A 25,988-nucleotide genomic window follows, 5' to 3' on the forward strand; every position below is an offset into this window, starting at 1 on the left:
AGAAAGAAAGAATGTTGTGTGGCCTTTTGAAAAGAGGTGAGACAGGCTCTCAAAGGACAGGAGGAGCTCCCGGAGGACTGGATTACTCCAGCCAAGGTGATCAGATAGACAGGCAGGACAGTACTTAGTGTGTCTTCTGGTAGGAAAGGGGAGAAGGAGACTTGATGGTGGAACTTCAAAATACAGGAAGTCATTCAAGGAAAGAAATTAGTGAAGAAGAAGAGAGACACAGAGGACTGAGTAGAGGCGAAAAGAATACATTGAGACGCGATGTAAGACAAAGGTAGAGGTGTCGAAGGCTAAACAAGAGGCATATGATATACTGGTGCCAGTAGTATACTAAATAGATGGAAAGAATACTTTGAGAAGTTGATGAATGAAGAAAATGAGAGAAGGGTAGAAGACGCAAGTGTGAAGGACTGGGAAGTGGCAATGGTTAGTAAGGGGTAAGTTAGAAAGGCACTACGAAGGATGAAAAATGGAAAGTCAATTGGTCCTGATGACATAACTGTGGAGGTTTGGAAGCCATTTGGAGAGTTGGCTGTGGAGTTTTTGACCAACTGATTCAAAGGGATACTAGCAAGTGAGACGATGCCTTAAAATTGAGGAAAAGTGTGTTAATTCCCATTTTTAAGAACAAAGGCGATGTTGAGAGCTGTGGAAACTATAGATAGTTTTCGACTGACGTCACACACCTTATTGTTTAGGAAGCGGTTGCCATTTTGGAAGGGTGAATTCAAGTAAACTAACCGTAGTTAAGCAGAAATCACTTCAGAAAGACGTATGGATGGGGTTGCACTGCTATGTTATCAGTTGCACAAATGAAAGTTGGCGTTGTAAAGAGTTTTCTTTCGACTGAAAGCTGTGATCAAGAACCAGTGCGAGAAAAATGAGCAGTCATCAACCAAACGGCAACAACTGTGGCTGTCTCCTATCAGCAGAGCCGATCGAACAGCCAAATCATTCCCTTATGTCAGAGTTTGCTTGAAGCATTTTGTTCTTGGTTGGTATTGGATACCTTTTAGAATTTCACACCTACTTAGCAATAACTAAGTTCTGTAAAGGAGAAGTATTCTTTAGGGGCAAGGGCATACATAATACTCGTGTATGAATGCAACTCAAACTGAATTGTATCCCCTCCCCGTACTCTATAATGAATCAGTCTTAATCTTTATTTCATTGTTTCACCATATTCGTTTTTTTCATCCCTCCAAAGTGATCGTGATGTGCACGTTTGCAAAAACGAAAATAATAATATACACCTCTTTCATTGGTATAATCAACATTTTACGTTGACTGTAATCACACAAATACTTTTGACAGCATTCACTCAGAAATTAAGTTGCCTCAGCCTACGTATTTAAATTGCATTCTGCAGTACACCAATCTTAGCAGTGTGGAGACAGGTCACTTACAATGGAGACCACCGTATCACGAACTCAGCCATTGATGAATTAGTTGGTGACCTCCACACCTTTGTAATATTTTAGTTGGTCCATGGTATAAACACTTGTCGAGAAGAGGAGATACCCACCGTTCAAAATTATTGCTCCATTTGTGTTTCTCAAAGGCATATGGGTCGATATTGTCGATCAAAGCACACTTCTTGCCGTAATGGTTTCTTGAAACAACATCTAATGAGTCCTGATAGCTATCCATACTCTTTTGAGCCATCTTGCATCACTTTTAACAGTCGTACGAACATTTGTGTAACTCCAGTCTGTATGCAAAAGCAATAGCGTGAACGGCGCGCCAACGTGCTCCGGTTAAGGTCAAGTGGTTGAAAACTATTGAGGAATAAAGTTGACGAGCCACACAATGAAGTTATGGGAAAGAGTAGTGGCGCTAGATTCAGGACAGAAGTATCTACAAGCAACATTATGGTTCAAGCCTAAAAAGAATACCACAGATGCATTATTTGCCTTGAGGATGCCAGTACAGTATAGAAAAGTACAGAGATGGTCAGAAGGAGCCAAATTGTGTCTTTGTGGAACAAGAAAAAGCCTCTGAAAAAGTGCCAAGAAAGGAACCGTGGTACCGCTGACCCTCAAAGACCTGCTCGTCTGCCTTCAAAAGTCCACTTCTACTCCATGTATTATCCTGAATCAGATGCACCTGTGTGAGGTTGTTAGCTGCATAAAGACATCCATCCACCCCATACAATCAGACTCAAACTTGTAACATGGCAAAAAGCAAAGAGCTTTCCAAAGACATGGAAAAAACTGTACAACTCCACACGGCTGGAAAGGGGTATGGAGAAATTGCCAAGCATCTTGGTGAAAAAGGGTCCACTGTTGGAGAAATTATAAATTAGATAATGGAAGAAGGTAAACATGACGGTCAATCTCAATCAGAGTGGAGCCCCATGCAAGATATCTCCTCTGGGGTCTCAATAATCGTTAGAAAGGTGAGGAATCAGCCCAGGACTACACGACAGGACTTGGTCAATGACCTGAAAAGAGCTGGGACCACCGTTTCCAAGGTGACTGTTGGTAATACACTAAGACCTCATGGTTTGAAATCATGCATTGCACGGAAAGTTCCCCTGCACTTAGATAGAAGCACATGTCAAGGCCAGTCTTAAATTTGCCAATGACCAGGTGGATGTTTTATGGTCAGATGAGACCAAAACAGAACTTTTTGGTCATAATTCCACTAACCGTGTTTGGAGGAAGACCAATGATGAGTTCCATTCCAAGAACACCATCCCTACTGTGATGCATGGGGGTGGTAGCATCATGCTTTGGGCTTTTCCAGCCATCGTTCCAACAATTAAAGTTCCTACACTCAGTTGTTGGCTCTGTTCCTTCCTCTTCTTCTTCTGCCGACTAAGTTGCTTTCCTCCTCCTTCTATGTCTTTGACCCACAGTAGCTGAATTTCCACTGACGCCCTGCAGGTTTACAGTGCCGGATGTTGTTAACCGAGGCCACGGCCGATTAGTTATGGGATTTGTTTGATGAACACTAATATGTTTGGCACAGTTTTACACCGGATGCTCTTCCTGACGCAACCCTCTGCATTTATCCAGGCTTAGGACCGACCTAAAGATTGCACTGACTTGTGCCCCCCATCGGGCTGGAGATAGTTAAATAAACCCTATCAAATAGGTCAAAACACAAGGTACACAATTCACACACTACCTAGGCTAAGTTAAAGTAAGGGTCCGAACACATATGAAGATCGAAGAAAAAAAGAGATAAAGGAGATACATACCACAATGTCCCTGCAGTATTTCACACGGCAGGAGAGAAGAAAATTGAAGTTGAGGTTGTGTCCACTTGTCCAGCGTCCTCAAGGTCCTCGTTGTAGTCTTCGTTCTTGTGGTCTTAAGTAGGTCTCGCTAGCATTAGCTTGTCGCTAGCGTTAGCTCATCGCTAGCCTTAACTCGTCTTTGGTTGTTTAATTTCACTCTCAATGGGTGGTAATTGTCCTTTTTGTAGTCTTCCTCCTTGTGGTTCAATGTAGGCCTCGCTAGTGTTAGCTCATCCCTAACGTCAGCTCGTCGCTGGCGTTATATCGTTGCTAGTGTTAGCTTGTCGTGGGTTATTTAATTTCACTCTCAATGGGTGGTACGTAATACTAACTTTAGAAATGGGGAAAGCCGCTCCCTGGTTGCTGGATTAGAGGATAGTTAGGGGGAAGATTCGACCAATGACATCAAAGCAACACATCAAAACTATATGATAGAAACAAATGTCTTTCAAAACAATTGTATAAAATTATCAGCACCATATAAAAATATCTTTTATAACCCACACAATTTTGCAAATTATGAGCAAAAAAAAAAGACCTCTTCAAAATCATGAAGTGCAAGAACATAATTATTGCACTTCATTTTAACGATCCGTTTTCTGATACAATCCTTTCAAGCTTTGGCTTCTTTAACTTAATTTTATATGCATACACAACTTAATATGTATTCATTCATTTTCCAACCCCTTATCCTCACAAGGATCATGGCAGCATCTGCTATAAATAGGGTGGGGAGGGCAGAAAGGGAGTGGGGGAGGGTAGGAGAGGGAGGGATAGAGAAAGAGAGAGCTTACATGAATCTCTCTCCGAACTTCCCCAAAAACATGGGAGCACGGAATTGTCCAAAATTGTCCAGCATTTTAGTGGAACTCAGGGGGCAACACACACCATAATCCTCCCTCCACCAAACTTTACAAGACACAATGCAGTCAGACAAGTACCATTATCATGTCAAACACCAAACCCAGACTCGTTCATCATATTCCCAAATGGAGAAGGGTGATGTCACTCCAGACAACGTGTTTCCACTGTTCAAGAGTCAGACGCGATGAATTACACATGGTGATGGCCTTGACTGTTGTTGCACGGCCATGGAAACCCATTCCATTAACTGTGCACTCTTTTTGAGTAAATACAGTTAAAAAGTTTGGAAGTCTAAAGCGATCGACTCAGCGAAAATTTTGTGACCTCTTCAATGAGGAATCAGAATCAACTTTATTGCCCAGCTGTGTAATAACACACAAGGATTTTTTCTCCGCAAGTCAGTGCTGCTCTGGTATGACATGCAGAACAAACAACAAAGTAACAAGAACAAAGAACGGGACATTTCTGTTTATAGGAACTATTCCTTATAAGAGTCACAGATGTGCAAGATGTAGTCTTCTTCATTTACAAGAGGTAAGAGATAAGTGTCAACGTTCCACATTGTGTTAAAATGTATGGAATGTCCTCAGTGCACCTTTTTGCAAATATTAGTTTTTTAATGGAGAATTCAAATCTGAATTACTGTATGAGGAAACAGTTTTATTTTTCGATTATCAGCAAAAAAGCGATTGCACATTGCTGGATTCGCCGAAAAAAGACGAAAACAAAGCAGTAACAGCCGAGTAGGAACGTGACGTCATAGCTGGTGTCATCAATGACGAGCATTGAAAACATTGTAAGAACGACAAATTTTTCGATATTTCGACAGATGAACACACTAGTTTATCAATTTGAGCCAGTTAGACAGCACACACGTTGGAATGCAGAAGTGCTGAGCAAACAGTCAGACGCATCGAGCAGGATATGTCCCGTGTTGGAAACAAAGACTGGTCAGCATTTGTGAAGTTCTTGTTTGGTTTAGTTCGTCATAAACTGCTAAATAGTAAAGGCTTCAATATCCTGAATGAATATCTGAAATTTTCGGTCTTGTTTTTAAATTATGGAAACGCCATGTATTAAATACAGTAAACCGGTATGTGACCACGCGACCATTCATTGTACAGCGGGATGGATCAGCCTGTGCTTGTATGAGAAACTATCTGCAGTACGATGTGCATCACTAATTTGCGAGTACAAGGCTCGTTTATTATCGCACCAAAACAAACAGAATATGATAAAGTAGTCCACACTCAAAGTTGGTATATTTTCACAAATAAGGATTTTAAAGAACAAAATCCGTTTAAAATGTTGCCACGTTGATTTGAGAGCAAAAGCTGGTGATGTCTTGCTTCACCATAAATATGTATTCACGTGGTAAATTGATGCCATAACAAGACAGTACTAGTCGCACAATAGCAGGTCTACCTGTAGTGACGAACGAGGAGCCGCCCCCAAAATGAGTCGTTTTTCCAGACACAAGAAACCAGGTCAAAGTTCGCAGACTTTAATTCATAAACGCTTATATTTTTTGGTAATAACATCGAAAAGGTTATGCATTTTATGGTACAGTTGAACATATTTTCATCTAAGTAAGATAATTTGCATTTGAAATTAGACATTACAAACACTTTAAGCTTGTAGAGAGTGCCTTAACCCGTTCGCGGATTCCGTTATAGACCGGTGCAATGAAAAGTGTGTAAAGGGAGCAATTTAAAGTGACAAATCGTGTGATAGTTTACAAAATATATTACTAATAGTGATTGGACCAACAGGATATGAGGGTGTGTCCCAACAATGGCACAAGGCAGAAAATATTAGATTCGCTGATCAATAATTTAATGACTTAATAGCCAGAGGGAAAAAACCTGTTGGGATGACTGCTAGTTTTTACTTGCATTGATTGGTAGCGCTTTCCCGATAAAAGGAGCTGGAAGAGCTGGTGGCCAGGATGTGGAGCATCCGAAAGAATCCTCTCCACTCTGGACCTAGTTCGCGTTAAGTGCAAGTCTTCAATTGTGGGTAGAGTGGTGCCGACAATCCAATTAGCTGTTTTGATTGTCCATTGCAGTCGCAGTTTGTCCTTTTTTTGTGGCAGCCCCAAACCAGACTGTTCACACAACTGATTGGATGACCGCTGTGTAGAACTGTCTCAATAGTTCTTGTGACAGGCTGTGCTTCCTCAGAAGCCGCAAGTAGTACATCCTTTGCTAGGCTTTTTTGAAGATACAGTTGATGCTAATCTCCCACTTCAGGTCCTCTGAGACTGTAATTCCCAAGAACTTGAAGGTCTTGTGTCGGTTGACAAGACTGTTGGACAGCATCAGGGGCAGCTAAGGTGGAGGATGCCTCCTAAAATCCACAAACATCTCGACAGTCTTTAGAGTGTTCAACGCCAGGTTGTGTTGACCACACGAAAGCTACAGTCTTGCCACTTCCTGTCGATATGCAGACTCGTCGCCGTCTTCAATGAGGCCGTGGTCTGCGAATTTCAGGAGTTTGACAGTCGGATGCCTTGAGATGCAGTCTTTTGTTGTTGCGTGTGAATTTCCACTAACGTCCACTTTGTTTAAACCACCAAAATGCGACAAGGCAGTTGTATTGCGTTTAAGACAATTTATTCTCTCACAAATCAATTCAACGACGAAGTTACCAACGTTGAACGAATGTTCCCAAAGAAGCAAATTGTTCGTTCCAGCGGGTCCAAAAACGAAAGGCAGTAGGCGTCCGTGCAGTTAGTTCTAAACGGCGTACTTTGTCCCAGAGCAGCGGTGAGGTCGTAAGAGGCCCTGTCGACGGACTCTCTCATCCGTATATAGACACTCCTTGGAGCATTCCAGAATTTCGCATTACAAAGGACCCGCGTCATATCTTAAAAGTATGAAAGGAAACTGTATCACAAAGAACCGCATCATAACTTAAAAGGACAAAAGGAAACAATCACAAAGATCTGAATCATAATAATTTAAAAGCTTAAAATGAAATTAAAGAGAATAAAAATACACACACACACACACACACACACCATTGTGTTGAGCAAGAAAAAAAGAGGGGAGAGGAAACAACCTTGGGGTGCCCCAGTTCTAATTGTGCTCGGAGATGAGGTGGTCTCCCACAACCTCACCTGCTGTATCCTGCCAGTCAGGAATTTGTAAACCCACAGGGAGATGGCAGGCGAGACGCTGAGCTGGTGAAGTTTGGAGGAGAGGAGTTCAGGGATGATGGTGTTCAACACAGAGCTGAAGTCCACGAACAGGTTCCTCGCGTAGGTACCCTCACTGACAAGATGTTCAAGGATGAAGTGTAGACCCATGTTGACAGCATCATCCGCAGACCTGTTAGGTCAATATGCAAACTGCAGTGGGTCCAGCAGGGGACTTGTGACACCCTTGAGGTGGTACAATACAAGGACTTCATGACCACAGATGTCAAGGGAACTGGCCAGTAGTCATTAAGACCTGAGACTGCTGCTTTTTTGGGGACCGGTATAATGGTGAAGCATGTGAAGCAGGTGAGTACTTCAGACTTCTAGAGACCTGTTGAAGATCTTTGTGAAGACAGGAGCAAGTTGGTCTACACAGACTTTGAGGCAGGATGGGGACAGAAGCTCTGGGCTCGGCACTTTGTTGATATTTTGTTGTTTGAAGATCAGTCTAATGTCCCTTTCACGGATGTTAAACAGTAGAGTCGAATGTGGTGCAGCTTGTGGGTGCGTGGTGTGGAAGTGTCTATTTCAAATCTGCAGTAAAAGCTATTTTGGTTGTCACTCTTGTTTTCTACTGGGGGGGACCATCACTTGTAATAAGTGAGGGATTGTAATCCGTGCGAAACTGATTTGGAGTCATTTGCGCTGAGATGTTTATCCAGTTGAACTGCATTGTCACTCTTTGCAATGATCGTTTCCTTAATCACATGGTTTCTAGTGCAATTGTAGAGGGTCCTATCTCCACTACGATATGCAATCTCTTGAGCCTGGCGGAATTGCCTCAGTCTGGCTGAAAACCATGGCTTTTTGTTATTGAACGTGTGAAACAGTTATGTTGGTACACACACCTCCTCTCAGAAATTGACATGCGTGGTAACAATATCCATGAATTAATCTTGGCTCTGCTCTGAATTTTCCAAATACAGTCCAGTCTGTGCAGTCAAAGCAGCTTTGAAGTTTTAATTTTGCCTCATTGGTCCACTTTTTCATTGATTTTACCAAATGCTTCGCCCACTTAAGCGTTTGCCTGTATGTAGGTGTTAAGTAGAGCAAGCAGTGATCAGAGAACCCATTGGCTGCATTGGGGATTACACAATGAGCTTTTATTGGAAGTGTAACAGTGATCTAGTGAGTTTTTTTTGCCCTCGTCAGACATTTCACATGCCGCTTATATTTACCGAGTTTGTGGTTGAGTTTGGCTGTGTTAAAGTCTTCTAGGATAGTGAGCGGTGAATCTGAGTATTTTTTACTCTCTCATTTACCTGCTCGGCGAGCGTTAGCAGTGCTGCGTTCATGCTAGCTTGAGGAGGAATGCATACTTCGACTAGAATAAAAGATGCAAACTCATGTGTCGAATAAAACGGCTTACAGTTAAAAAAAAAAAAAAACACTCTAAAAGCAGGCTGCAGTGTATGCTGAGCTATGTAATGTCAGTGCACCCTTTCTCATTGATAAAAAAAAAAAAAAAGTATATTCCACTGCCTTTCGATTTCCATATTAGCGCCGCAACGCGATCTGCAAGATAAAAGGGAAACCTGTGGAGTGCAAGGGCAGCATTGGGGACGCGTCCACAAAGCCAAGTCTCCGTGAAGCACAGGGCAGCAGAATGTCCAAAGTTTTTGCAGGTCCTGATCAGAAGACGAAATTCATCCATTTTGTTGGCTCGGGAGCATAGGTTTGCGAGATGTATCGACGGGAGTGCTCGTCAATGTCCCCTCTTTCGCAGTTTTAGTTGTGTACTGGCTCGTGTCCCCCTTCATCGCCAAAGTGAAGCTTGAAGAGTGCGCCGATGAGTAACTCCGGCTAAACATTTAGCAAATTGGCGAGTGTTTTCGAAAAAAGTCCGGAGAAGACTCTCTGATGGTTAGCAAGTCCTCTCTTGTGTACTTTAGTCCCGAGAGGCCGGAAAAACACACAAACATAAGAGTACCAGGGAGAACATGCTAAAGGCTGCCACACTGGTAGGCGCCATCTATGAGCCACTATATTCACTCTCAGTTAATGTGGCCTCGCACTATGTGGTTGAGTTGCTGTTGTTCCCAAACACTTTCACATTATAATTAACAAGTATATGTTACCGTTTTACTGTGGAATACAGTGGTACGTTGAGATACGAGTAACTTGACGTACGAGTTTTCCCCAATACGTGGGGACAATTTTTTTTCCTCCTCTATGAGACAGGACTTGACTTAGGAATGACTGGCTGTAGGTGCACACACAAGTTCCACTCAGCTTTTCGCGCTTTACTCCATCTTTCCACGTGTGCATCTCGACTCGGTAGCATCTCTGTGCAGCTCGCATTTTATATTTTATATTATATTTTATATTATTTTTATATTGCATTATATATTATATTATATGTTCAACTATCTGAAAGCATGTACTTGGGAAAGCAGTGACAAGAAGAAGAGGATGATGTCAATTGAATTGAAAGTCAGAAATAATAGAATAACAAACGGGGTGTATGAGAGCGACTAGAGGTATGACCATTCTACGTCAAATATATATGTACAATACATAAGCAGAAGGAAACCATCAACTCCATAATGTCAGCCAGATGCGTGAAAATTATTTTGAAGTTATGGACTTCCGTCCATGAGAACATGGTGCTGACGTGGGTGTTGGGAAAAAGAGCGAGTAGGAGACACAGTAACTGAAGGTATAATTTGTGAGAAAGCACGAGCCACCTACTCTGATTTGGTGCAGCAGAACCAAGGCACATTGGCGGACATCCTTGAAGCAATCCAGTGAACCTTTCAAAGTCAGCCAAGGATGGTTTGAAAATGTTCAAAAAAGGACCGGGTTAGGGTTAACCCTAACCCTAACCCTAACCCTCCTAAAAAATCTCTTACATCCCCTACAAAATCAAACCGCTTTCGTATATCATTCAGAAAATCCCAGAACTTTTAAAAAAACCATTTCCAAATAAAGAATGCAGGTTATGTGGCGGGCGAACCCAAGGGCGTGGGTCAATTGGCAGATTTTTGTGGTGTGGGTAAACCTGGTCTTTGGTCATCCCATCAAGAAATATCTTTCCGAGAAAAACCTGCCTCTACAAGCCCTTGTTCTCTTTGACAATGGCCAGCTCACCCTCCGAACCTCAAAGAAGATATCTTGGAGAATTTAAATTAATTAAGGCCCGATATCTACCACCCAACACCACCCCTTATCCTCCAGCCGATGGACCAACAGGTCAGATCTAACTTCAAAAAGTTGTTCACCAAGCACCTGTTCCAACACTGCTTTGAGGTGACTGAAAACACTAACCTCACCCTTCGTGAGTTCTGGAATGACCACTATAATATTGTGACATGCCCCAGAGACCTATTGATCTGGCGTGGCTGACTGTTTCAGCACACACTTTGACCTGTGCGTAAATGACCAACGCCCCACCCCAGTCTGTCTGGTGGCCGTCCAGGGCACCCAAAGCGAGGACTTTGGCTGAGCAGTTCAGGAGGTCGGCGAGGACGCCAAGCACTGGGTCCTTACGGGGCGACTCAGGGGGTCGGCGAGGACGCCAAGCACTGGGTCCTTACGGGGCGACTCAGTCGGATGTCTGCGAGGAGGGTTCCAACAGCAAAACAGGAACCAAATAGGACCAGGTGACAGCTATGGATGAAGCACAGCTGAGACGTGGTGGAGAGGCGGCGGCTGCTGATGCTGGTACTGGTCAAGCACCACCGAGGCGTGGTCGAGAGGCAGAGACTGCTTCTGCTGGTTGAACAAAGGCGAGACGTGGTCGAGAGTCGGCGGCTGCTGCTGGTCGTACAATGCGGAGGTGTGGTTGAGACGTGGCTGTCGCTGTTGCTGGTAGAGCACCGTCTGACGTGGTCGAGAGGTGGCGGTTGCTGCTGGTCGAGGATCGCCGAGGCATGGTTGAGAGACTGCGGCTGGTCAAGTACCGCCGAGGCATGGTCGAGAGGCAGCAGCTGCAGCTGGTCGAGCACTGCTGAAAGATGGTCGAGAGGCGGCGGCAGTTGCTGCTGTTGGTCAAGCAGCGCCCAGAGGTGTTCGAGAGGTGGCGGCTGCTGCACTCACAACATCCCGAGTTGAGGTGAGCAGTACCCTATCCTCATATACATAGTGTTAAAAGTGCACTGATTACTCCTCCGGCTGGTGGACCAAAATGTCCTCTAAGCCGTCCAGAAATCTTTCCCCATGGCCTCACTGAACTCCCTCCATGCCGGACTTTTTGTTTCAGCGACAACAAAAGCTGCATTCCGCTTGGCTAGCCAGCACCAATGATCTAGCTGCCTTCAGAGTCCTACAGGCCAAAAGGGCCCGATAGGATTTCTTCTCCAGTTTGACGGCATTCCTCATCCATGGTGTCCATCGGACATTCTAGCAAAGCCTCACAATACATTTTGGGCTGCAGGTTGGACTGCCAACTTCACCCGCCATCGGATCCAACTCAACACCAGGTGGGGATCAGTTGACAGTTTTGCCCCTCTCTTCACCCAAGTGTTCTCAAAATGCTGTTACAATCCGATCACATGACCACAAAGCCGATCATTGAACTGATTTATCAATAGGTATTTTTAAGTCTCAAGTCTTTTTTCTTTTTTATCTACATTTTATTTCTTATTACTCAAGAATGAAAAAATTTAGAATATTTTTTTCCCCGTGTACCAAGAATTGTTTTTTCCCAAAATGCTACAAAATTGGGTGGCACTTTTGGGATTGTTTTTCTGAAAACAGCTGCCAGTGAATTGTTTTTTTTTTTTTATTATAGACTACTTACCTGGAGGTCTTTAATATTTGGAAAGGGGATTCCAATAGTGATCACTGCTCTTGCATTGTCATCTGAGAAATCTAGTCCTTCGCTCACCTTTCCCCGACACACGGCCATCAGCAGTGCACCATCTATGGAAACACAAGGGAGAGAAATATTAAGCAATACAAAGAAGGAAAATATTCCCCTCACTTTGATGACTATGGAGATGCCCTTGAGAAAGGCACCGCATTACAGCACTATTTGTATGGCCATTCACTCTGACATGTAGATAACATTTCGGAATGGCGTACAACACAAATATTGTACATAGTTGAGAGTGGGGGATTCACGCTTGAGAGAACATCATGCAGATACAAAAATATCTTACCTCTTTTCTCACAGGTTTTTATTGCATTGTAGTACGCCTGAAGTAGTTCATCAAAATCACCCTTGCCGCCATTACGAGGCTCTGTTATTACTTTCTTTTGTTTTTCAAGTTTATTCCAAATACCAGTGATGTTCCATCGATCCCGCAGCTTATCCAGCATCTGAATAAATAAGGAGCATCACATTGGAAATAGTAAATGGGATTTTCTATCTCAAGGTACTCAGAGCACTTCAATGCTGTCTCATCATTCACCTACTGATGTCGCAGCATTAGGAGTAGTTTTGGGTTCATTAACTTGTTAAAGGACACTTCAAAATGGCCGCAAGTGCTGAGAATCGAACCCACAACCTTTAGATTGGGATATGACTACCCTACTACCTGAGACAAGGTTTTAGTCGTTTTTTTGAACAAGTCAAATTCATACAGACACATGCACGCACACACACACCCACACACACCCAAACACCCACCCACCCACACAGACGCACACATGAAAATGAAGGTGTGTGTGTGTGCGCCCTTGCCCATTTGCAGTTCAACGTTGGTTGGCCTGCATGTTCTCAGATTTTGCTCTCAAAGTATTTTTCCTGACATTTATAAGCTCTGGTTAGAAGTCTTCAAATTTCTCCGAAATAGACATTACAATTACAATGTGCAGTGTGTGGACACCAAGTTCCAAAATCTGTAAATGTTGTGTGACTACTCCAATGAAATACAGCCTAACGTGGACATTACAATGTTAGCATACATGCTCGCGTGTGTTTCAATGTGCATGAAAGCTACCATATGATGGTACTCAAGGCAGTGAGAGACAATTGGAATTTTACATTTGTGAGAAAAAGAACCTTACATTCTCCCACACACTGACAGTGTAGGGAAGTCATTCGTCAACATGTTCACATTCATGGAGTCACATCAAAACAAAAATGATCACACCATGGCAAACAGAATAGCAGAATGAGCAAATAAAACCGCGCTCAGCAAAGCATGCTGGGATTGTTCCCAACATTCTTTGGGGTACTACTACAGATGTAAATAGCGTTTAAAGAGCATGTTTTCTCTTTCTTCATTCATTGTTTATTTTTTTTAATTTGCTAGTTATGCTATTCTTTTTGTAGTGGTGTCATATTTTTGAGAATCAGATTTAATGACCAAGTATATAACAACACACAAGGCGAATGAATGACTCGCATACACTGTCAGTGTGTATGGGAATGTAAGGTGCTTCTCCTCACATATGTAAAATTGCAATTGCTCCTCACTGTCTACATTCATCCTAACACGATAGACTGCATGCATGCTGTCTACGTAACTAGCATGTTTGGTTTTACACTAATGAAGTTGTCTCACAAAAAAAATAGACAGTTTTTGGAATTCAGTGGACCTATTAGACTGTCCATTTTGGAGAAAATTTAAGACTTTCAAGTGCGTCTTAGGGTCACAAAAATATGGTACATATCATGCACAGGTGTTGTAATTGGTCCATTATTGATATATTTTCGGGATTCGTGGGGGGTAAGGAACATTACCCTGCGAATACTGAGGAAACCCTGTATGTATTGCCATCCATCCATTTTTTTGAGCTGCTTAGCCTCACGAAGGCCGTGGATTGCCCGGGAACGTTCACTTTTTGTTTGTTCAGTTTGACATGTTGATACAGTTTTCGTTCCTATCTGCACGGTTACACATTTTTTTCAAGCCATACCTGTCTGACACAGTTTTTTTACCCCGAGGTTTTTATCAATTTCCCTGGCACGATCATCTTTTCGCTCCAAGACTTTCACCATACTGGCAAACGTGCAGACTGCTCGAAAAACAAATGCATACGTACAGTGAAGAAAATAAGTATATGAACACCCTGCTATATTGCAAGTTCTCCCACTTAGAAATCATGGAGGGGTCTGAAATTTTAATCGTAGGTGCATGTCCACTGTGAGAGAGATAATCTAAAAAGAAAAATACAGAAATCAAAATGTATAATTTTTTTCCATGATTTATTTGTGTGATACAGCTACAAATAAGTATTTGAACACCTATCAGTTAGAATTCTGACCCTCAAAGACCTGTTAGTCCGCCTTTAAAAGCTCACCACCACTCCATGTATTATCCTGAATCAGATGCATCTGTGTGGTCGTTAGCTGCATAAAGACACCTGTCAACCCCATACAATCAGTAAGACTCAAACTTGTAACATGGCCAAGACCAAAGAGCTGTCCAAAGACACCAGAGACAAACTTGTACAACTCCACACGGCTGGAAAAGGCTACTACGAAATTGCCAACCAGCTTGGTGAAAAAAGGTCCACTGTTGGAGCAATGATTAGAAAATGGAAGAAGCTAAACATGACGGTCAATTGCAATCGGAGTGGAGTCCCATGCAAGATATCACCTATCGGGGTCTGAACGATCCTTAGAAAGGTGAGGAATCAGCCCAGGAATACACGACAGGACTTGGTCAATGACCTGAAAAGAGCTGGGACCACCGTTTCCAAGGTGACTGTTGGTAATACAGTAAAACGTCATGGTTTGAAATCAAGCATGGAATGGAAAGTTCCCCTGCTTAAACCAGCACATGTCAAGGCCCGTCTTAAGTTTGCCACTGACCATTTGGATGATACAGAGGAGTCATGGGAGAAAGATGAGACCAAAAGGGAACTTTTTGGTCATAATTCCACTAACCGTGTTTGGAGGTAGACGAATGATGAGTTCCATCGCAAGACCACCATCCCTACTGTGAAGCATGGGGTGGTAGCATCATGCTTTGGGGGTGTTTTTCTGAACATGGGACAACTGCACTGTATTAAGGAGAGAATGACCGCGACCATGTATTGTGAGATTTTGGGGAACAACCTCTTTCCCCCAGTCAGGGCATTGAAGATGGGTCATAGATGGGTCTTTCAACAAGAGAAGCACACAGCCATGAAAACCAAGGAGTGGCTCTGTAAGAAGCATATCAAGGTTCTGGTGTGGCCTAAACCCAATACAAAATCTTTGGAGGGAGCTGAAACTTCGTGTTTCTTAGTGACGGCCCAGAAACATGTCTGATCTAGAGAAGATCTGTGTCGAGGAGTGAGCCAAAATTCCTCCTGCAGTGTGAGCAAAACTAGTGAACAACTACAGGAAACGTTTGACCTTTGGAATTGCAAAAGAAGGCTACTGTACCAAATAACATTTTTCTCAGGTGTTCAAATACGCATTTACAGCTGTATCACACAAATCGTTGAAAAAAAAATCATACATTGTGATTTCTGGGTTTTTCTTTTTAGATTATCTCTCTCACAGCGGACATGCACCTACGATGAAAATTTAAGACCACTCGATGATTTCTAAGTGGGAGAACTTGCGAAATAGCAGGGTGTTCAAATAGTTATTTTTTTTTTTCCCACTGTATCCAACTTACCTTTGTGTTTACTGGTTTGGATATGCTCCAGTACTTTGGCAAGAACGTCCACTTTTTGTATGGGTTTGGTTAGACATGATACAGTATTTGTTCCTATCTGCATGGTTACACTTTATTCAAGCCATGCCCATCTGAAACAGTTTTTTTACCCCGTGGTTTTTTTATCAATTTCCCTGGCACGAACTTCATCTTTTCGCGACTTTCGACATACTGGAAAGCGTGCAGACCGCTCGATAACATATGTGTACGAATGTCTATAAGTCATATCTATGCCGGAGTAAACAGAATGCTTCTCTATGAAATGTTAACATAAGAGTGAAAATACCGATGAAATACCACAAAAATGCTGCCGGAAATCGGAATGTTGTCATTATAAACACCAAATTTAATGCAAACAGATAGAGATGCCGTAAACACATAGCAATGCCGTTTTCCGCTATCACAGCTGTGACTAATTTCACGACGAGCGTTGCCAAAAGATGCTGGCAGCCGGTCTTGATCACAGCCTCAACCCGCGTCATGAAGACCAGGGAACACACCAGGCAGGTCCGAGATACTGTCGTGGAGAGGTTTAAAGCCGGATTTGGATACAAAAAGATTTCCCAAGATTTAAACATCTCAAGGAGCACTGTACAAGCAATCATATTGAAATGGAAGGAGTATCAGACCACTGCAAATCAAACCAAGACCCCGGCGTCCCTCTAAACTTTCACCTCGAACAAGGAGAAGACTGATCAGAGATGCAGCCAAGAGGCCCATGATCACTCGAAGTACTGCAGAGATCTACAGCTGAATTGGGAGAGTCTGTCCATTGGACAACAATCAGTCGTACACTGGACTGCACTGCTCTTCTTTTTGGAAGAGTGGCAAGAATAAAGACAAAGGCAAGATATCCATAAAAGCTCTCGTTTAAAGTTTGCCACAAGCCACCTGTGAGACAAACCAAACATGTGGAAGAAGGTGCTCTGGTCGGATGAAACCATAATCAAACTTTTTGGCCACAATGCGAAACGATATATTTGGTGTAAAAGCAGCATAGCTCGTGACACTGAACATATCATCCACACTGTCAAACATGGTGGTGGCAGCCTCATTGTTTGGGCCTACTTTTTTTCGGCAGGGACAGGAAAGATGGTTAATATTGATGGGAAGATGAACGGATCCAAATACAAGACCATTCTGGAAGAAAACCTGTTGGAGTCTGCAAAAGACCCGAGACTCCAAAAGAACAATGATCTAAAACATAAAGCCAAATCTACAATGGAATGGTTCACAAATAAACGTATCCCGGTGTTAGAATGGCCAAGTCAAAGTCCAGACCTGAATCCAATCGAGAATCTGTGGACAGAGCTGAAGACTGCTGTTCACAAACGCTCTCGAAGACTGCTGTTCATAAACGCTCTCGAAGACTGCTGTTCATAAACGCTCTCCATCCAACCTCACTGAGCTTGAGCTGTTTTGCAAGAAAGAATGGACATGAATTGCAGTCTCTTGATGTGCAAAACTGAGACATACCCAAGCGATTTGCAGCTGTAATTGCAGCAAAAGGTGGCGCGGTACAAAGTATTAATACAAGGGGGACGAATAATATTGCAAGCCCCACTTTTCAGGTTTTTATTTGTTAAAAAAAAGTTTAAAATATCCAATAAATTTCATTCCACTTCACAATTGTGTCCCACTTGTTGATTTATGACCCAAAAAATTATTTTCTATCTTTATGTTTGAAGCCTGAAATGTGGCAAAAGGTTGGGGGCTGAATACTTTCACAAGGCACTGTACCATGCTCGGGCTGCCAAAAACTGCAGTCCTCTAATTGACTCATATCAAATTTCCAGCTTTTTAAATTTAAATCTATATTTGTCCATGTTTATGGATGTTTTGGAGACAAGGTGAGAGAGAGCAGACTTCGATGGTTTGGACATGTTGAGAGGTGAGAGAGTGAGTATATTGCTAGAAGGGTACTGAAGATGGAGCTACCAGGCAAAAGAGCCAGAGGAAGACCAAAGAAAAGGTTGATGGATGTTGTGAGGGAGGACATGAGGACAGTGGGTGTTAGAAAGGAGGATGCAGGAGATAGGCTTAAATGGAAAAAGATGACACGCTGTGGCAACCCCTAACGGGACAAGCCGAAAGAAAAAGAAGAAGATTCGTCCATATTTACCTTGTAGGAAGGCAAGAAGCAGAGAACACCCTTTGGTACAACTTGGCAGACATGTAGGAGGAGGGCACCAACGTCATCCTGGAAGGCATATGTTTCAGCATACTGAAAGGTGCCACAGAGCTTCGTGCCTTGCGGTCCGACACCAAGAGTACCAACCCAAACCTGCAGAGACATTTTTGTGTTACATTTTCAAGTTCTTCATTCCTAATTTACTGTGGGTAGGCTGTCTGTTCTCGTGCTATCAAATATAAAGATCTCTTGAATTTACCCATTACTGTAATCTTTCGTGTATAATGTGCACAATTTTCCCAAAATATTTTTTAAAAAAGTCAAGAGAGCACATTTAGATATAGATTAAAAATAAAATCACATTTTATCATCGTATACAGGTATACTGGGTGGTAAAAAAAGGTATACATTTACATTTCAATGTGATATTCAATGTCTTGTTACATTATGTATTACGGTCATGTGCGCCGCCAACCTGAGATTCCTGACGTGATCGCCGGAGTTTGCCATTTTATGATTATTAGCGGAACATATTTGCTGAAACTACACCAAACATCAGAAACGGCTGCCCGCGAGTTTGTTTTCACTCAAACTAAGACAAAAAATGTCGAGTGCAAGGCCTATTTATGCAGCCGCTTTCAAAAGAAAAGTGTCATTTCTCCTGCTGAAGAAGTGGGCAACCGCGAAGCAGTGCGGCCGCTCAAAGTGGCTGAATCGAATGTGAGATTGTGGAGGAAGACGGGAGAAAATAATCCATCAAAAAGAAAATGGTTTTGAGGTGTGCTCATAGCTGTTCATTTGAGTGCGTGAGAGAGTGTCTTGTCTATATTTGCCCGACAATAGGGTGGCGACCACTTTAAGGTACAACCCACCACCAACACAGAGTCAGCCGAGATTGATGCCAGCACACTCGTAATCAAAATGAGGATAAGCAGAATGGAAGATAGATGTACCATATTTTCCGGATCACAAACAGCTAGTTTTTCAGTTGCTGTGAACTCTGTATCATATAAAATGACATGGCTAATGTATTGTTTGTTTTTGTGTTGCTAGTGGTTGAGAGTTTAATAGTACAACAAAAACTTAATGAAACAAAATGGTGAAAACATGGCCATTCCCTATAATGCACTCGGGTGTGGATGCCAAACTCGAGTGCATTATAGACAAGTAGAGGGAGTCCTTGGGTTAAAACGTCCTCGACTTAACAACGCCCATGTCTAGTCCACCATTTTGTCCCTAGTGCCATCGTGTTTCTGCATAGCTAATGCATGTCGCTGATGTGTATTTGTGTGCTGGGAGTATATATGCCTTTTTCGCCCCGGTCAGGAAGTGAAGAAACGGGTCCAAGCGGGATGGAACAGTTGGTGGAAGGTGTTCTTTGTGACAGAAGAGTATCGGCTAGGATGAATGGCGACGTTTATATAAAACAGTGGTGAGGCTGGCCATGACAATTTACCAATCTTGTCTCTGTCGGCAGACTCATCCCCTTCTGAGATGAGACTGATCACGCTGGTGTGATCTGCAAACTTGATAATAGAGTTGCAGTCATATGTTTCCAGGGAGTATTGCAGAGATCTCAGTACACAGACTTGGGGGGACCCGGTATTGAGGGTGATGAAGGAAGAGAGGTGTGGGCCAAGTCTGACAGACTATGGACGGTTTGTGAGGAAGTCTTTAATCCACCAGCAGATGGAAGGAGATAGTCCAAGGAGGGAGAGTTTGTCAATCAAAATACTAGGGATGATGGTATTAAAGGCATAACTAACTAACTAACTAACTAACTAACTAACAAAACTGAACTACGAAAAGCATCCTGACGTAGTTCCCTTTGCGTTCCAGGTGGCTCAGTGCAGTGTGGAGAGCGATTGTGATAGCCTCCTCGGTGGACCGGTTTCCTCTGTAAGTAAACTGGTAGGGGTCTAGTGAGGGAGGAAGTGAGCCCCTTATGTGGCGTGCAACCACCCTCTCAAAACACTTCCTGATCACAGGTGTGAGTGCCACAAGCCTGTAATCATTGTCAATGGCTGATTATTTTTGGGATGGGGATGATTGTTGCAGTTTTCAGGCAGGAGGGAATAGTTGATTGAGACAGGGATCTGTTGAAGATTTTTGTGTAAACACCTGTCAGGTGATCAGCACAGGGCTTCAGTACCTTCCCTGGCACTCTGTCTTGGCCAGCAGTCTTCCTGGTATTTACAGTTCTGAGCACACCTCTCACTTTATGTTCTTGAAGAGTCAGTGTGCTGCTGATGGGAGGTGGTTGTGATGGGTTTGAGCTGTCCATCTCAAAACGGGAAAAGTAATGGTTTAGTTTCTCTGCCAGCGAGTCTTTGTCTCCAGCAAACATCTTGCTCTTTCTGTTGTAGTTTGTGATGTGTTGTAATCCCTCGCACTTTTTTTGAGTTTTTTTTTCTGTGAAGCACTGGGATGGGCAATATTTTTCCAAAAATATTGAGGAGTGCTTCACAGAAAACTAAAAAAAAAAAAAATGTAGAGCACATTGAGTTATCTCGTGCATGAAATGCGCGATACAAATAAATTTGATTTGCTATAAGGAATAGTTTCTATAAATAGAAATGTCTCTTGTTCTTTGTTCTTGCTGCTTTGTTGTTCTATTTTACACATTTGGTCAAATAAAGCTGATTCTGATAATTTTGGTCAAAAACCTGGAGAGGTAATTCTGATGCAGTTCAGTACAGGGGCAGATCTACTCTAGGAGGATACAGGTCTGCTGGCCACCACAAAATCTTGAAAAATGCATGACCTATTTATCCATCCATTCATCCATTTCCTCCCGCTTTTCCGGTCAGGTTGCGGGGGCACTAACTTTCGCAGGGATGCCCAGACTTTGCTTTTCCCAGCCACTTAAGCGAGGTCTTCCGGAGGGATCCTGGGGAATTCCCAAACCAGCCGAAAGACAGTCTCTCCGGCGTGTCCCCAGGGTCTTTTTCTGGTGGAACGTGCCTGGAACACCTCAACAGGTCAGTGACAGGGAAGCATCCGGCTCAGATAAGCTAGCCACCTCATCTGGCTCTTCTTGATGCAGAGGAGCAGCAGCTCGACACTGAGCCCCGCCCGGATGACAGAGTTTCTCACCCTATCTAAAGCCCAGACACCCTGTGGAGGTAACTCATTTCGGCCACTGGTATCTAGGATCTTGTGCTTTCATTCACGATGCACAGCTCGTGAACATAGGTGAGGGTAGCAATGTAGTTGGACTGGTAAATTGAGAGTTTCGCCTTTTAACTTAGCTCCCTCTTTTCCACAACGGAATGATAAAGTCCACATCACTGCAGACACTGCACCAATCCCCCTATTGATCTGCCGCACTAATCTTCCCTCACTCGTGAACAAGTTCCTAAGATAGATGAACTCCTCCACTTGGGGCAGGACGTCATACGCAATGCTGAGAGGGAACGCCACGCTTTTCCGACTGATGACCATGATCTCAGATTTGGGGGTGCTGATGCTGATTCTGCTTCACATGGGCTGCGATCCACTCCAGTGAGCGTTGGAGATCACGGCTTGATGAAGCCAACAGATCCCCATCATCTGCAAAGAGCAGGGATGCAATACTGAGGGCAACAAAACGGACACCTTCTATTCCTCGGCTGCGCCTTAAAATTCTGTCCCTAAAAGTTATGAACAAAAGCAGTGACAAAGGGCAGCCTTGGCAGAGTCCAACTCTCATTGGAAACGAGTCCGACTTATTGCTGGCAATGCGGACCAAACTCCTCTGACACTGGTCGGACAGGGACCGAACAACAGCCCGTATCAGGGGTTCGGTACCCCATATTCCCAAAGAACCCCGCCACATAACTCCCTGAGGGACATGGTTGAACGCCTTCTCCCATTCCACAAAGCACATTTAGAATGGTTGGGCAAACTCACTGCACCCTCGAGGATCCCAACCCTAACGCCAGAGATAGAACAGCCCACTGCAGAGAACCCAGACTTGCTTCCCACATGGGAAGGCGTGTCAGTGAAATAGAGGAGGTCTTCAAAGTATTCTCCCCACCGACTCACAACGTCCCAAGTTGATGTCAGCATTTCCCCATCTTCACTATACAGTTTTGATGGTGCACCGCTTTCCTCTCCTGAGACGCCGAATGGTGGACCAGAGTTTCCTTGAAGTCGTTCTCCAAGGCCTCACCGAACTCGGACTCAATGTCCCCCGCCTCCCCTGGAAAAAGAGCAAAGTTCTTTCGGAGGTGGGGGTTGAAATTTTTTCTGCGAGTGGAATCTGTCTGCCAGGAAACCCACACAATACGTTTGGGCTTGCATTTGGAAAAACAACAATGGGGATCTGTTCCCACACCCAGGGGCAGAACCCCAACATACAGGCACTGAGCCAGGGGGAAATAAGTATACCCACACCTGCTCGTCGCCTCTCATCATGGGCATAATTGCTTAACATACCTTAACCTACACTGATGGATAGGTTTTAGGTTGTTAAATAAATATGAGCAGAATGTCCTAGTTGCCTAAATATCCTTTGATTTTTCTCCATGCAGCTCTTGGAATAAAGTCTGAACATGCCTGATATTCTTGTGTAGGACCTTGTGCACTGTCGAACGTGGTTGCTGTAACTGTGTGGCAGCAGTATGGATGGACTTTGTGGGAGAACGAGAAAAGGACTGTCTTACACGATCGATGTTTTAATTAGATGTTCTTGGTCGCCCACTCCTTCCTTTATCTAACACTGTCCCTGTCTCCATAAATTTCTTGTCCCATGGACGAATTGACGGACGTAAATGTGGATTCTCTTCCATACTTAGTTCTGCAGTTTCGCTGAGTCTGCCTATTCAATTTTGTTTCAATAAACCATGAGACACATTGCGCCTTCTCTTGAGGGATAGCCATTTTGTAGGGGTTCATTCAACATCACCTCTTTCACAAACAGGATCCTTGAAACACAAATGCACTGTGATAAAAAAAAAAAAAAACAATAATAAACACTAAATACAATAGAACAAATCTGAATAAAATATCCAATCAATTGCATTTTTAATTAATTTTTGAAATGGTAAAGAGACTTTATATATATATATATATATATATATATATATATATATATATATATATAATGTTTTGGGTTTTTTTTTTTTTTTTTTGGGGGGGGGGGTGCTTAAGTTAGAGCAAATTTAGATTGTTTGGACACATCCAGAGGAGGAATGATGATTTATGAACTGCCAGAAAATAGAACAATAAATAGAAGAAAAATAGAGCAAGAGGAAGACCTAAGAAAAGGTTATGTATTGTTTGGGTAGTTTGTGGTGAGGATGTAAAAGGTAAGCTTACATATAAGAGAATGATGCACTGTGGTGACCCCTGACGGTACAAGCCTCAAGAATAATAAGAACATGAGCCATCTCATTATAACCTTTTTTTCCCCACTTCATTTCAGGTATCATTCGGACAGATGTGATACAATAAACATTTGTCCACTTGGGCTTTGCAAGTTTTTATTAAGCATGTGTAGAACCTTGCCCAGGGCTTGGAAATTGACAGCGGGGTAATGACACCTGAAAGGAAATGAAAAAAAAAAAAAACTAATTTTGGGATACCTTGAATCTTGTGTAATTTCAGAAAAACACAAAGAAGATCAATAAGTAGGCGATTGACCTGAGATTTGTTGATGACATGACTGGCCTCCAGTTGAAGAGAAAATTTCACCCCGAGTTCTGAGGAGAAGGACGCCATCGGTGACAATGTCCCGGATGTAAGAACAATGCTGTGCACTGTCCCACTTAAGTCAGAAAAGGCCTAAAAGAGACAATATACACAACAGTAAAGTGATGACTGATGATTTCATTTGATAGCTTCTTATTAATCAACTTAATGTTTCAATCATTCCCGTGTATAGCTCGTGCACCTACGTCATGAAAATCACATGATTTTTGTTTAGGTCCCAATATTGCCGGTTAAACAAAACCTTGTTGAAAGTTAATTCCGTTGAGATGAAACAAAAATATGTCTTTTAGCACGATACCCAGAATTTTGTCTGATACCACTACATATTTAGAAGGTGATGATAAACGAAGGTACCTTTATGTGGAAAAAATTAGAGACAGCATAGAGAATTCATATTTAATGCCAAAGTCGATGTTTTCGTCGATAAGAAATTTGAATGTTAATTCGCTTCCCTGTCTTGCACAACTGGTTATACACATGTATCTAGTGAATAAGTCGTCGAGATTTACACAAAAGAGTTTGAAAGTGTAGAAAAGTCTGGACGCATACAAATACTTTGTTGCTGGATCTGTTCTCAATCAGGAATAAATCCCACATAGTGATTCAATACAAATACCAATATTTAAATAAATTACCCCTGGGGTTTTACATAAACTCGCATTCATTAACTATGATGGAATTTTATTTTTATTTTTTAGGACAGGGAGTCGTCTCCTCCATACACAACGGATGCGTATTGCTGCCACACATTAACCTCCATAAACCTCTCTGTGACAGCCGATTTATTTATTCATTTATTTATTTAAATACACATTGTTCTCAAACGAGTCCATTTGGCGTTATAACCCTAACCCTACCTGAAATGAAATGATAGCTACACAGGCGTGTGGTATTTTGTTGGGCACCATCTATCCCATTTAATTGCCGAAATCCATCGATCTTTTCTGGTCTTTTTAGATGGTATTCTATAAAATTATATCTTTAAGTAGCTGTTACATCTATTGTAACAACCAACAGCACAACAGGTCTCCGTCATTGTTAAAAATCGGCTCCAGTTCAACAACTCCTGTACTGCCGAGTAGCTTTGTTTGACCAGCAATCCCTCGATCTTTCAGCTGGTATTCTATAGAACGGCATCTTTAAAGAACTGTCTCGTTGACTGTGACAGCCAACAGGACATCAGGTCTCGGGCAATTTGAAAAATGTGCTCTGGTTCAACAGCTAACGCACTGCCGAGCAGCATTGTTTGACCTGCAATATGACGCCGTAAAATATGTGATGTCACATGCACGATCTCGATTGTTGTTGTCCCCATGATTTTATGCAGGCCCAAGTTAGCCACCATGTTACTTGTAACTTATGGCTGAAATGGTAAGCGTAAAACCAATAAAAAGGCCCACACCAGGGATGAGAATGACTAATTTGGAAAAACACTGAACATATCTGTCGATGCGGGGGGGTGTTTGAGTTCCTATCGGAACACAGAGTGCACAGCACTTTGGCGGGAATGTCCACTTTTTGTATGTGTTCGGGTAGACATGTTGATACCGTTTTCGGTCCTATCTGCACGGTTACACTTTTATCAAGCCATGCCCGTGTGAAACAGTTTTTGATTCCAGCATCCTTGTCAATTGCCCTCGCTTGATCTTCATCCTTTTTTTTTTCTAACACTTTCGCCATCGTAAAACTATGAACACACCGTCGCTCAGTTCGCGCTATCACTTGGCTAAGTAACAAGTTACAGTCCAATTTCCGAGAACCGAGAACACATGTATATGGCAATGGTGAAACTCGATTAACCACTAACACGATTGGATCGTTATACTGTATAACTCTGTCGTCCAATCGAGTAATCTGCCGCAAACGAGTTTTCATGTTTATGTCGCAAAATGCAAATATTTACACTACCGAGCAAGTTAGAACGGCCTATGATAGTCGTGCTTGTGCTAGCACTAATCTGAACTTGCAGCTCGGAGCCCACCACCTAGAGGCAGCCGCACGATACCCTACCCCTACCCCCCTGAAATTTTTTTTCAACGGATTTGCACTGATCTCGAGAATGGTCATTTTGGTCTGAAAAATTTGGAAATCTGCCCATCGGCGGAATATTCTCATCCCTGCCACACAAATTGTTGCATTGTGCTGCTTCAGTAGATTCACAGTTGTGTGTTCCACAAAAGTTTGAGGCGACGATGCTAATAAATTGTTTCACCTTTAATTCAGTGTTTTTTCTTATCTTCAGCAAAGACCTCAGTGTGTGAGAAGGCTATTTTTTTGTTTTACATTGGTGTGCGAGTTGAGAAA

General features: G+C 42.8%; 1 protein-coding gene and 1 long non-coding RNA gene across 9 annotated transcripts in view; one reads left to right on the top strand and one right to left on the bottom strand.

Annotated features, from left to right (window-relative positions):
• brip1 (BRCA1 interacting helicase 1) overlaps positions 1–25,988 on the bottom strand; it is a 155,035-nt gene that overhangs the window by 30,688 nt on the left and 98,359 nt on the right. For all 6 annotated transcript variants that reach the window (XM_061826741.1, XM_061826745.1, XM_061826744.1 and 3 more), the window contains 4 exons: positions 23,616–23,756; positions 17,982–18,143; positions 12,422–12,581; positions 12,061–12,182 (listed from right to left, as the gene is read on the bottom strand). In XM_061826741.1, the coding sequence (XP_061682725.1) occupies positions 12,061–12,182; positions 12,422–12,581; positions 17,982–18,143; positions 23,616–23,756 (585 nt within the window). The remainder of the gene's footprint in view (positions 1–12,060; positions 12,183–12,421; positions 12,582–17,981; positions 18,144–23,615; positions 23,757–25,988) is intronic.
• The window catches only part of LOC133504484 (uncharacterized), a 61,083-nt gene continuing 44,862 nt past the window's right edge, over positions 9,768–25,988 (top strand). For 2 of the 3 annotated variants that reach the window (XR_009795974.1, XR_009795972.1), the window contains exons 1-2: positions 9,768–11,740; positions 23,580–23,712. This is a non-coding gene — a long non-coding RNA (uncharacterized LOC133504484). The remainder of the gene's footprint in view (positions 11,741–23,579; positions 23,713–25,988) is intronic. The other variant, XR_009795973.1, reaches the window with a different exon arrangement.

The sequence above is a fragment of the Syngnathoides biaculeatus genome, chromosome 8, assembly GCF_019802595.1.
Source record: "Syngnathoides biaculeatus isolate LvHL_M chromosome 8, ASM1980259v1, whole genome shotgun sequence".
In the NCBI taxonomy this organism is placed as follows: Eukaryota; Metazoa; Chordata; class Actinopteri; order Syngnathiformes; family Syngnathidae; genus Syngnathoides; species Syngnathoides biaculeatus.